Below are 14504 nucleotides of genomic sequence, written 5' to 3' on the forward strand. Positions count from 1 at the left end.
CAAAATTTTATTTCATCCTCCACATTTTTTGGGGGCTTCAAAATCAGACATCTTTAATTTTTTTGGAACTGCTGAGGCAACTTTTTTTCCCCATAGAAAGACTTCAACCAAAGCGATTCAGGATATACAAATTCCTCTACATATATACACAAAATCTACAAAAAAATCATACTTGTGGATTCAACCTAGGGCCAGCAGGGTAGAGTACAAAATGGGGGCAAGGAGGACTTGAAACACCAAAAGCAGGTGGCCACCATCTTGGGAAAAAATAAAAAAAATAAAAAACAGGACAATTTGGAAAGAAGATGTGATTAATTTTATAACTCTCTAAAATTGTAAAATTTCTATGGATCTACCTGAATAAAAATGCTGCCATAATTAATAGGATGCCAGGAAAAAATTAAAATAATAATAAAATATTTTCTTCCATGTAAAGGACAACATAACCAAATAACACATATTAAACTACCAAATTATGCAGGTTCAATTTAATTCTTAATTTGATGATTTAACATTGAATGACCCAAACAGATTTTTTGAAGAAATGAAACCTGTCATACAACAATATGAAAATATTAGGATTTACCTTGTGTTTTTATTTGTTCATGTATACAAAATCCTTAGCATTAATTTACATATGATTTCCAACTACTTTATATGCATCAATAATCTGAAAATTAAAAAATTATTAGTTTGAACTTACAGCCATTTCTCTTGGATTAAGGTACTGCAGAGCATGCCTTCGAATTGCCAAAAGAGCAGCATCTGGAGCATAACCAGGATGAGGTGGTGGTGGCTGTGGAGCAGCTATTGTGGTCTTTCCTTGTAGTGCAATCTGATGTCGTCTCATTGCTTGGATCTGTAATACCTTCTCATTGCAGTGCCAGTCCTATTTTTTTCATGTTTTTTTATAGAATAAAAATTGACAGTGAATATATTATCTTATTATTAAGAGGTTATCGGTGCTGTTATGTGTTATTGCATATATAGAGTTTTAATATTCAGTGAAAGAAGAAAACAGAATAAGACATGAAAAGCATGTGTTAGAGTACAGAGAACTTCCAATGATGCTCTATATAAATAACATCTGTTATTAAACATTACTACACACAATTCATGTGGTGGCAGTGGCACTTAAACAAAATGCATCATATATAATGAAAATGCTTCTAAACAGTAATATAAATAGATTTGTATTTTTTAATTTATAGAAGTATGCTTACTTCTATAAAATTAAAAAATACAAATTATTTATATTACTGTTTAAAAGCATTTTAATTATATATGATGAATTTTATTTAAGTGCCATTGTCACCACACATGAATACTTAAACCATAGTTAAACACACTGTTATGATAATTTTTACTGACTATACATAGTAGATATATTTGCCATAAGTAGCTGAAAAGAATTTTTTTAAAAAAATAATTATTCACATTAAGAATGAAAACTCAACTAGACTTTAAAAAATTACAGAAACCACTGGAAAAAAAATCTATCACTCTAGATATGGAGTGATAGATTTGTACAGAAATACAAAATGAGGAAAAACTAAAGCTATTAGTGTGTGTGTGTGTGGGGGGGATTGCATGTGAGCATTCTCACTCTGAGGGGCATGGGGATAATAATGAGAAAGACCAAAGCATATTAATGCAGTCTTTCAAGCCTCAAATATGAATGGGACAGGCAGTAAAAGACAAAATACATGTTACAATTCATGTGACTATGAACTGTAACAATCAGCGCATTCTACTCTGCATGCTTTAAAAGTGCTAATGGTACACAGAGGGAAGGCCAGGGGTGGCTCATGCATAGGCACTGCAGCACCCCCAATATTTCTAGATATATAAATATATTTATTAATATTTGCTTGTAATATTTAATTTTATCATCATCAATCCTATACAATTCTCTTATTTTGTATAAAAAATAATAAAAATCCATCTTGTAGCACTTAGGAGGGCGAAGGATGCTAGCAGCACTGTGTTTACCACAGTGTCATATTGCTATGTGTGCAAGCATATGCACATCATAGTGAGATGTGAGCTATTAGCGTAATGAAGCACTGTCCGTCGCGCAGTTCCACTGTTGTGTATATGCAGTTTGTGCCAGTAATAGAGTGTTCGTAGTGCTTGTTGTGTTTACTCCGTCTCTTTAAATATTTGGACATTAAAATTAAAGGATTTAATTGTAATGTCCAAAAATTGTAAATCCATTCCTTTAATTGTAATTAAAGGAATGGATTTTATTTTTAAGTAATTTTGAATTATACTAAACTGTATAATTTTATCGATAATAACAATATTTTTTCATGAAACAAAAAAGAAGAATATATTTTATTTTTAAGTAATTTTGAATTATATCAAACTGTATAATTTCATCAATAATAAACAATATTTTTTCATGTTTAATTTTTACCATAATTTTGATATTTTATCCATACATGTACACACTGTACTTACAGCGTGTGTGTATATTTCGAAAGTTGCAGCACCCCCACGATTTCAAGCCACAAGCCGCCACTGGAGAAGGCTAAAGTATTTTACCAATCTGGGTGGTCACACCATGTGGTATTACACTTGCTGACCCCCTAGTGATGTCTAGAACCCATAGTAGTTCTTTGATATGAAGACTAAAGGCATATATGAATAACACATTTATCTAACGCCTGAAATACCAATTTTCACACATTAGACAAAAATGCTTCTCCACATGGAATGGCCTCGTAGGGATAGCTTCTGGCAAAGATGATCCATTCACTTTATAATGTAAAGACTAGGAACAAGTGATGTTTGAAATATACCAAGTGTAGTTCTCATTACTAAATGGAAGATAGGATTCAACCATGAAAGCATACTATCTCTGGCAGAGGCACAGCCTTGTGATCCATCTGATGGTGTATCTAAGCATGAGCATTCATAAGTGTTTCATAGTATAAATAATACCAGAGGAAAACAAATAATTAATTTCTTGATCTTACTGATATTCTAACCAACATCTTTAGAGTACAAAATTACAAATGCGGTAGACACACAGTTATGTGCGTCTATAATGGGAGGCTGACTGTAAAGCAGGCAAGAAACGACAGGATTTTCTGGCAACAGATGGTCCAGCACCTTCTTTAATCTGAACAAAATGATAAGAGTTCACTTGAAATTTCCGTGACCACCAAGTAACAACATCTGGCCAATTCTTAGCTTATTTTGCTTACAACTAACCTTAACTGGGGCTTCTAAGCAAGAATCAGTTAACAGCAGTGGTGATATTGTCAAGCATAAATCCATATCTACTTGCACCATATAATTTATACTAATGCATTTCATTTAATAACTCAATTCACATATAATTTACAGTTCACATTTAAGTTCCAAGCAGTCCATAGTGCTTTAGAGACAAATGAGAACTTTAATTGGTGGGTCAGAGGTATACATCAGTATACCTCTGACAGAGATATTATTATTGTATGATCCCTGTTGGTCCAGCAAAATTGGTGTACCTGTATATGAATATTTGATGAAGACTTTCTCAGAGGTCAAGACATTTGGAAATACTTATTATGACTATAAATGCAGAGGAAGAACAAAAAATAGAGTATATAATATAATCTTTAACCTTTAAATTACACAATGAGTTTCATCTTTCTAATCGAGTGCATACCTGGAAGAGGGAAAAAATAACAGACTACGTGAACAATACAATAAGTTGGCTAAGGTAAATAACACTAAAATAAATGATGAACCTAGCCTCAGAGACCAAAAACAGAAATTATTCTTTCAAGCTAATAGCAAATAACAGCCTTTAATAAGAAAGATGGTGATCACACACTAGGCAATGAAATTCATATATCACCTAAAAAATTTCAACTAGTTGCAAAAGCTACATAACATCAATGCCATGTCTGTGTGTGCAAGAAGTTAAAGGAATTCATTTTTCTTAAACAGCCTAAGTGTGTAGTATCTTTTATCTCCCCAAAGTAGTCTTTGGGGGAGATAAAAGCGAAGGAGGCAGTTCCAAAGAACAGAGGTAGATGGAATGCAAGAGGAGACAGAGAAGTTTGAAGCAAAAAAAAAAAAAAAAAAAAAAGGATACTGACAGTAGCTGCTTGTGTTTTCTTACAGTAATAAGAACTGTCCATAAGAGAGGTGTGATGACTGGAAATGAATCTGAGAATGAGAAAGAATAGGTGGGAGGGGAATCTTCAATTAACTAGACTCCTCTCTTCTAAACATAATCAAAAACACTTCATGATATCCAGAACTGGATATTCCAAGACAGAGTAAATTTCCCACAGGACTGTGTTTTGTTATCACTGGAGTTCACAAGGTTATCTTCAACCCAAATGAAGAACAGCAAGGAGATCAAAGTGCAAGATACTGGTTATGGAATATGCTGAGATATGAATGATCAAAGTTGTCAAATGAAGAGAATTGGTGTAACTGTCATCAGTAAAGCCATGGAAAGAATTTGAAGTCAGCAACTGGCAGTGAAACTTAAAATGGTAGTTTGCTGACTGAGCTGACATCTGTGCCAGACCCAATAAAGTGTTTTAGATATGTTACCAAGAGCCACAATTTTTTTTTCTTTCCCCTCTCTCTTTTCTCAGCATCACTTCCAAAGATGCTGAGATTCCAATGGCGGGATAGTTAGGATATTGATTGTGGATTGAGAGTGGAGAAATCATATTGCTGGTCCCTAATTAGCTGATGGATCTTCAGTCAGAAGTTGGTGGTTGATGATCTTTTCCATGATTTTTGAGAGAACCAAAGTAAGGGCAACAAGACAATAGCTGACTTATCCATGCTGTGGGTGTAGATGCCAGTCAAATAGGAGAGAATGAAAAGGGAAGTTTTCGGTATTGAGACCACATTATAACATAAATAAGGAGTTTATTAAAAATAAGCAATTAAAACTCGACAAGTTTCATACATCGTAAGACTTACGCCATCAGGGGTAGTGGTACATGAAAATTTTACACAACAAAAGCCTATTAACAATTAATTACACATATTACATGTTTTTGATAAATTCACAACTGTTAAATATAATTGATAAACCAGAATGAAAGTGATAAATTTGTTATTGTATGCATGTTGGAACATTGCTAGTTGTTGCTGTCATGTTCTGTGGTATCACATGTGCAGTTAAATTTTTGATGAAAGCAGACCATACTTATGTAAAATTAAGCCTCACAAATGCCTAAACATTTGTGAAGCTTATTTAAAATTTCTTGTAAAACAGTTATCAATATGTGACATTTTTGTTTTCCAGAGTACTTGATGGATGGTAGTGGTTGTGTGGAATGTCAGGTCAGTTTTAATGCTTTCTTCTTTTTTTTTTTTTTTTTTGACATTTTTTACATGTTCAGACATGCAGATCTCTCCTAACCTTCCTGTCTAGCCTATATAACAAATGCCACAGGAGCAATGAATCTCATAGACACCTGGTTTTTTCATGGGGTGATGTGGAAGTTTTGGTGGATGTAGTAATCTTACTTTTTTTTGTAAAGGTAAAAAAAAAAGCCACTTTTATGTTGTACTTGCAGAGCAATGCAGCAACTTTGTCTGTGATATTCTTGATGTAAGGAAGCAAGGAGTGAAATATTCTTGATCTGCCTTTTCTTTGTGTGATATGTGTTTCTATCATCAGGATGAGTGAGAAGTGGAAGAATGGTCCATTACTTCACTTGAAGAGGGAAACCAATGAATCAAAAGTTTTTACTTCAAAGATGCAGATCTTTTATATTTTTACTCTGATCCTGTCCACCCTGGTTAGATCTGGTTTGGTCCTCCATAAATTCATACAGTAAGTATTAATTCTAGAGCATGTTTTTTTTTTTTTAATTATCATTATTTTTTTTTTTTTACAGCATCATAAGAGAGACATCATCAGGACCAGATGACTTGTTGGTGTTCTAAACTATTCAAGATCTTCTGATTTCTTTCTAATGAAAGACCATAGGAGTGAAGGAGTGAAATATTCTTGATCTGCCTTATTTTTGTGTGATATGTGTTTCTATCATCAGGATGAGTAAAAAATAGAAGAATGGAAAAGCAGAAGTTGTACTCAAATAGTTCTGGTGAGGGACTATAACTCAAAGTGCCATTTGTATAGGAGAAAAGTTTTCTGGATATGGCCATTTCAGAATGAGATCTGGATTTGTTGTTGATGTTTCTGCAGCTGTTACAATGTATGCTGAGTGCAAAGTGTGATAGTGGTTAGGGATTTAAGTAGAATGGGATATGAATGCCTTTATTCCAATAAAAAATAGTTGTTATTCCGTAACAGCAGGGATTTGAATCAGGAGATCTGAAGTGCATATCTGTGTTAGTGAATGAACAGTGTTGTGTTTCTGGCCAAAAAAATGGTTGAAAATTAAAAGTGAAGACAAACAAGTTATTTTCTCCTAAATATTTTAAGGAATTCAGAGGAAAACCAATGAATCAAAAGTTTTTACTCCAAGGATGAAAACCTTTTATATTTTTACTCTGATCCCATCCATCCTGGTTAGATCTGGTTTGGTCCTCCATGAATCCAGCTTCTCCAAATTTCTCTGTTTCTAACCTTGTTATATAGCTCTACGACAGATATTACTCAGGTAATCTAATCTTCACTGGATTTTTTAATGGTAATGGTATTATGTTCTTTAAAGTTAAATTTAGTATTCTATTCTAAGGTCATTCTAATAACATCACCAGTTCACTGATATTTTACTTTTGTTTAAGTAGGATGCAAGCCTAGCTGTGCTTAACTGACCAAATCATGTGTCTTATAAAGAAAAACTTCACATGGGTGTGTGTGTGTGTGTATAAAACTAGAAGAGAGGTCAAATCTCAATCATATAGAATACCCGTGGAAAATGTCGGAAACTCCATTAAAATATCAAAATTAAGTAAAACTTTTGCTATAGGAAATGCCTATAGTTCTGGTAGAGGAACTGGCAAAAATACCTGAGTTCATTTATTAACATTTAGTAGAAAGACTAGAATGATATATTTGGATAAAACGTGTTTACGAAATTTTCCAAAAAAAAAAAAAAAAAAAAAAAATTATACAGCGAAAAGAATTTCATACTATTTTGAGTTAAAGTATGTATGAAGCTAATAAGTACATGGTGTTAATTTATAATAAAAATAAAAATAATAATAATAAAAAAAAAACTCCAAAGAAATTTTTCCATATTCCAAAATGATATCTGTATAATTTAAGCTTATCATTAGAAGTTCATCAGGTATTTTTCTAATATACAAATAACATACTAAAACTTACCTGTAAGTGCGTTAACAGGGAAAATCTCTTTCTTCTCATGCCATCACAATTCTCCCACATGCATATTATATCGTCATTGCCTATGGGTGCATGAGCTTTGCTTGCATGTACAAACACGCCAAGTGGTGTTGAAAAAGTCCTATTGCAGAAATAGAAAAAAAAAAAATTTTTTAACTAACCAAAACTATTTATTTATAAGATATAAAATTATCTGAATAAGAAGCCTGACTCAAAAATACAGGAGGCAAGAGGAAATTCTTATAACAAGGATATGATTCTGTTCAGAAAATATTTCAACGTTTGACTGCAATTTTTTCTAAACATTTCAAGTGATTTTTAAGATGTTCAGAAATACAAAACAATGCATCTGTATTAAATTTGTGAAAACCTCATGAAATATGATTTAGAGAAAACAGCATATGGAGATGATGCTATGAAAAATATATTTGGCTTTGAGTGATTCCATTATGCTGATTCAAATAGAGAAGAGTTTCAATTAAAGATTAACCCATGCTCTACTTGACTACCAACATTAAGAAATAAAATGGAAAAAAAAAAGCAGGTAATTTTTAGATTGAGCAATTCACTGTACAGGATAAAGCAAAGGAAGTATGTTACAATTTCCAAAGGCTCATGCGAGTCAATTTTAATTAAAGATTGGAACATACAGCGGATTTCAGCAAATTTTCTCCTTGCTACTCTCTACAATGAGAGGAGCAAGGAGAAAATTCTACTGTTTATTGATATGTGTTTAGGCATTCAATGGTGTGTGAAACAGTATACTTCAGGACAAGCTATCAACAAGAAGTTTTTCTGCTGAGGTCATTATGTGAACCAGTTTGGAGGAAAAGAGAGTCTGGATACTAGGTGATAATGAATAAGTTACTGTTCATGCACTGCAACTTGCCCAAAATTTTCTCGATAAAAATAGAATATTACATATACAGCGACTTCCAGATTTATCAGATTTGACTCGTGCAGCTTCTCTCCACACTATGAAGAGAGGGGAAAAAAAAAAAAAAAAAAAAAAAAATTGAAAAGCTATATATATATGATTACTGAAGCTATTAAATTTGATATAGAGAAACCCAGGCATCTCAAAAGCAAGTAAATCTTTCCAACAGAGGGGAGGAGACGAAATGATGGTCAAAGGGTCTTGCTGCAGAATAGTTTTATTTTGAAAGTGACTAAATTCTAAATCTTGTATATTTTTCATTCTGCCATACCAATCTCAGTACTGTTTTAAACAGATCTCTGCAGTGATGTGAGCAAATTAGGATATGTTATACATTATTCTGTAAATTACTATGCCAAGGATTTGAAAGTGCCAATTAAACAAATCTCTAATTTTAATATAAACTATAAATCCAATAAAAATAATTAAAGTATGCAGGGAAAGAATTCTTTAAAACATCTGCCAAACAAAGACAATAATGATTATATCTTAGAGCAGTGGTTCCCAAATTGTGCACTGTGACCCCCTGGGGTGCTGCAACACACAGTTTGAGAACCACTGCTCTAGGAAATATTCCAATATTTTCACTGAAATGACACTTAGCCCACATGGTTTTAGAATCGGACCATTGATGTGTTGATAGGAAGGACATCTAACAGACACTGTACAAGTTTGATTCCAAGATTTGAGATGTGCAGTGAATAACAGGCTCACCCATCCCACTAATTACGATTTATTTATTCAATAATTCGATTGTTCAAAATATGTATTTATTTAATACTTTTTACATAAATTGTTTGTGAATTTGAAATATGTGTTTCATTTTTTTCTTTTAACTTAACCAACCTAACTGCACCAACTGCGCACTGAAACTGTTAGGTAGGCTTATGTTCTGACTTTGGGTGCTGTGAAAACTGAAAAAGTTTGGGAACCACTGTCCTAGAGGAAAGGAAATAAGATTTACACCTAATATTACTTAATTTAGCTAATAAACAAAAACTTCCTATATATGATGAATTTTAATGGAACTTGTGTCATAACATTTATTACACACATATATTCACAAGAATACAGTAATTTTATTACTGCAAATATTTCAACCAGAAACTAACTGGTCATCACTGCATCAGCATAATCACCAGGTGAAGCCACAAAAAGGAACATTAATCCTATTTACAGAGTTGAGCCACATGCCAGATGCCACCCAGTGGACGGTTACAATAAAATAAGATTCCAATTAAGGCCTAACTTTAAAATTAAGTGATATGAAATAAAATTTAATTTCATAATGAAATAACACAGCATTATATTAAATAAAAAAAAATAATAACAATTAAAAATGTGGAGGTGGAGGGAACATTAATGCTTGCCATTTATGAGGATGAGAGACTCCCAAATCTTGGCAATAGAGAGACAGTCAATCTGATTTAAATTTGGGTGGTGCAGAAGTGCTTCAGCACTTTCTTTAAATAATTGATCAAACCTAAACCTGCACCGATGTAAAAGGCAAGTACTGGACCATATGATATCGCAGTCAGTGTCCACTCCATGCTAAACAAGACCAGATTTTTCAGGTTTATTGTTGTTAATATAAGATTGTGTTCTTGTAGTCATTTTTCAACAGAATGTCCTATTTGTCCAGCTGTTTTAATGTCCTTTGCTATCTTAGTGGCAACAACAATAACAGTCATTATCGATTTCTTGTTTCAATGTGTCAAAAGTTCATATTTATTGACACAACAAAAATATGTAATTGGCAAACTTGACTAATATTACTTTGTGAGCTACCAAGGAACATCAATCAGCACCCCAATTAAGTAGAGGATAGAGTGCTGTGGATACTCGATGCTTTTTTTTTTGCACTTATCCTGAAGATGATGAATGTGTGTAAAGAAAGCTTTCTATCAAAGATAATTCCCAAAAACTTGGCCCCTGGAAGTACAAGGATAATAGTTTGTCCAATTCTTAAATCAGGATTGGAATGGACAGTGTGTTTCTGGCAGAAGTATATGCAGACATTGGGTCAATTGCTTGTTGAAGTTGTCTTTCAATGACACCATACTGCAGGAGTGATAGTAAATTGCAAAATCAGTGACATAAAGACAATTACCTACTGTGGGAAGAAGATGTTCAGTAATTGAGTTCACTTTAAAAGAGAAGAGGGTCACACTTAAGACAGAGCCTTGAGCAATCCCTTCATCTTGACGATATGGTCAAGATAATGTGCTGCCCACTTGAACTTGGAATGTGTGGCTGGAAGTTCTTAAAAGAGGAAGGTACCTCCTCAGACCAAGATTAAACAGGTTTAATATGCACCACTCAAGGTAGTGTCATAGGCTTTTTCCATGTCGAAGAACAGTGAAACGACATGTTCTCATTTCAGGAAAGCGTCTCTTGTACACGTTTCTAAACAGACCAAATGGTCCAAAGTTGACCATGTCTACAAAAGCCACATTGTTGGAAAGAAATTTGTTGCTTTCCATTACTGTTTACCATTAAGACCTTACAAACACTTATGGTCAGAGCAATAGGACAATAATTGTTGGTCTGGGCTGGATCCTTGCATGACATTGGGATAGCAGTGAGAGTCAGCTTATGTCAATGAAACAACAAATTTATAATTTCAAAATTATTTCTATGTTTCAACATAATCTCCCTTAAGACTAATACATTTATTCCAGCGATGCTCCAGCACCATTATCCCATCCCTGTAGTGGTTCTCAGTAAGATACCCCTCTACAGCTGCAATCACCTCTTGATTTGAAGAAAAATGCTAACCAGCAAGAAAGAGTTTTAGTTTTTTGAAGAGATAGAAGTCAAAGGGAGCCAAATCTGGGGAATAGGGTCGATGTTCCAACAATTCATAGTGCAGATCCCTTAATTTTCCCATTGCCAAAATACTTTTATAGGCAGGTGCATTGTCCTGATGAAAGATGATTTTTTTCTTCTGCAAACCGGGTCTTTTCTCACGAATTTTTTTGTCTACTCTAATTAAAAGATCGGAATAATATTCCCCGGTTATTGATTTACCTTTTCAAGATAATTAATAAATAAAATGCCTTTAGCATCCCCAAACACCGATGCCATGACCTTTCCTGCTGATGGAACCGACTTTGTCTTCTTTGGCGCTGAACAACCGGCTTCTGTCCTCTGTTTTGACTGCTGTGTAATGGTGAATCCAAGTCTCATCCATAGGAATAAATCGATGCACAAAATCAGTTTTTATTCTTGTTAAAACACTCCAACCACTGTTCAGAGATTTTAATGTGAGTGCATTTTTGTTATGCTGTGAGCAAGTGTGGCACACCATCTTGCACAAAGTTTTTTCATTTGCAATTCTTCATGCAAAATATATCCTACACGTTCTTTTGAAATGCCTATGGATGACTCACCGGTCATCCATTCAATACCATATCGTGCATTCGATCAATGATTTCTGGTGTTGTTACACTTTTTGGACGTCCTTCACGTGGATCATCTCCAAGGCTAGTATGGCCATGTTTAAACTCGGCAGCCTATTTCTTAATTGTCAAAAACGAAGGACAAGAGTGCCCATAAACTTTTATGAACTTTGAATGAATTTCTTTTGGCGTTAAACCTTCTTTTACAAAGAATTTTATAATCGTACAATACTCAATTTTATTCATTTCAAGGGATACAGACAACACTTTTGCTTCAGACAGCTGTATGAAACAAACTACTTGATAGAATGACTTGCAATTTCACATGGATGCTTATGACAGATGTACCAACTTAGAAAAAAAAAATCGTGCCGATAGTGTTGCCATCTATGGTTGAGGTCGAGAACTTTTCAGACCACCCTCGTATAGTAAGAGAAGGAAATCCATAGAAGATAATGGGAGGTGTTTCATTATCTCATAATGGATGCCATCAGGGCTGACTGAACTAGGGTGAGGTAGCAAAATGGCTCTTTAACAAATAGCTGATCATATGGCTCTATGCTCTTGGTACAGAAGCTTAATAACTGTTTCTCCTGTTGCTGAGATTCTGGCAATATTTTCACCCAAAGTGTCTGCAATAGCTTGGAGATCAGAAAAGATAGACTGGTGTTTCGTATCTAACTTTCATCTTCTGGATTTTATCTCAGCCAGTTTTTGTACTGGTTGTGTGATTAATTGATAATGTAAATGGATCCAGGATTGCTTTCAACTCAAGTCTCAAATGATGTGCTTTGGCCGAGCATGTTTAAATGCTATTAAGTTTGTTGATGTAGGGTATCTATGAAATATACCCCATGCTTTATCTTGATCTTTTTGGCTGCTTGGCACTCTGGGGTTCCACCAAGGCTTAGGTGGAACCCCAGAGAAACCCATAAACTTTTATGAACTTCGAATGAATTTCTTTTGGCATTAAACCTTCTTTTACAAAGAATTTTATAACTGCATGATACTCAATTTTACCCATTTCAAGGGATACAGACAACACTTTTGCTTCAGACAGCTGTATAAAACAAACTATTTGATAGAATGAATTGCAATTTCATATGGATGCTTATGACAGATGTACCAACTTAGAAAAAAAAAAAAAAATCTTGCCGATAGTGTTGTCATCTATGGTCGAGGCCAAGAACTTTTCGGACCACCCTCGTAACAGCTGTTTTTCTGATATCGAAATTAACCTTAATGTTATTAATAATGCAAAAATAATTACAAGGCTTGATGCATCTCAAATTCTGGCCAGAATTGGTGGGAGGATTGTTTGTATTTTCCCCCCTTCTAAATAAGAAAATACAAACAGTAACCGGATTTCAAGAGAAGCGTTAGAATTTCTTATTCTAATGAAGGGGGGGGGGGGGAATAATGTATTCTATTTTTCTTTCTTAAGGGTCCCCCCCCCTTAAGAAAGAAAAATACAATACAGAAAGGATAAGAATTCTTATATTTATTATTGAAAAGTGAAAGGAGGAGGGGAGTCACTTTATTTATTTATTTATTTGGAATCTTACAAATCCATGCTCACTTGTTTTGAAAAGATAGAAATAATTCTATAATATACATACAAAATTGTATATCATCATCATCATCAAATTCCTGCCATGTACCCTCAAGGGGTGTACAGGATATGACAGTACTACATGAAAAAATTACATCATTACTAACTTCCTATCTACAATTTTCCTCCAAATCAGTCTGTTACTTGTCAAGACTCCAACATTATCAGATCTTATATTTCTATCGTCTAAGGCACTTTGTACCGTATCAATCCACCTATATCTTGGTCTTCCTCTGGGTCGTTTTCCTGCCAACCTGGCAGAGAACACTTGTTTTGCTAATCTTTCCTCTCCCATTCTATTTAAGTGACCATACCATCTGAGATTAGCTCTGCTAACGCATTCCTGGATGCTGACAATGTCAAGTTCTTTCCTAATATCCTCATTTTTAATATGATATTGCCATTGATGCCATCTGTTCACGCCTCTAATCTTTCTCAGGACTCTCATATCTGCGGTCTCTAGTCTTTGGTCAAGTGTTTTACTTCTGACCCAGCTCTCAGATCCATAAGTTAAAATTGGTTTGAACACAGTCTTGTATACAGCTAATTTAGTGTTCCGACTAATTTCTTTCTTATTCCATATGAATTTATTCAATTGACTTCCCACGATACCAGCTTTGCTGATTCTGTTGTCTATTTCTATATTTAGTTTACCATCTTCAGTAAAAATTGTGCCTAAGTAGCTGAAATGTTTTACTTGTTCCACAGGTTCTCCATTCACAACACAGTTGACATTTTCAATGATTCTGCCTATTTTCATTGTCTTTGTCTTTTTATTGCTGACCTTCATACCATATCTATTACAACAGCTATTCAATTTAGTCAGAGAATCTTGCAGACTTGTAGCGGATTTATTTAGAAGTATAACATCATCCGCATAAAGCAAAGAGCTGACATTAACATCTCCAATTTTGATATCAGGTTTAATACCACATTCCTTCATAATGTGATCCATATAGATAATGAATAACAGAGGGGATAATGTACATCCTTGTCTCACACCAGATTTAACATTAAACCATCTTCCTGTACTTCCTTCAATTCTAACTGCTGACTCACAACTCAAATAAAGACCAAGTATTGCTTGATATAATGCCCCATTGACACCATATAACTGCAGCATATTGAATAGCTTCTCTCTTGGCACCTTGTCATATGCCTTTTCCAAATCGACAAAACTTAAATACAGATCTTTGTTATCTTCCCATGCTTTCTCAACTATTTGTCGTAAAGTGAAGATCTGATCCTGGCAGCCTCTATTTGGCCTGA

The 14504-nt window shown here is 34.1% G+C and overlaps 1 protein-coding gene across 2 annotated transcripts in view; it reads right to left on the reverse strand.

Moving 5' to 3' along the window:
• Positions 1-14504, reverse strand: part of Bap170 (Brahma associated protein 170kD) — a 457905-nt gene that overhangs the window by 32708 nt on the left and 410693 nt on the right. For both annotated transcript variants that reach the window (XM_090406557.1, XM_090406558.1), the window contains 2 exons: positions 7268-7406; positions 704-889 (listed from right to left, as the gene is read on the reverse strand). In XM_090406557.1, coding sequence (XP_090262683.1) covers positions 704-889; positions 7268-7406 — 325 coding nt within the window. The remainder of the gene's footprint in view (positions 1-703; positions 890-7267; positions 7407-14504) is intronic.

This window comes from Typopeltis vanoorti, chromosome 16 (assembly GCF_054136105.1).
Source record: "Typopeltis vanoorti isolate ZY-2024b chromosome 16, IOZ_Tvanoo_1.0, whole genome shotgun sequence".
Lineage (NCBI taxonomy): Eukaryota > Metazoa > Arthropoda > Arachnida > Uropygi > Thelyphonidae > Typopeltis > Typopeltis vanoorti.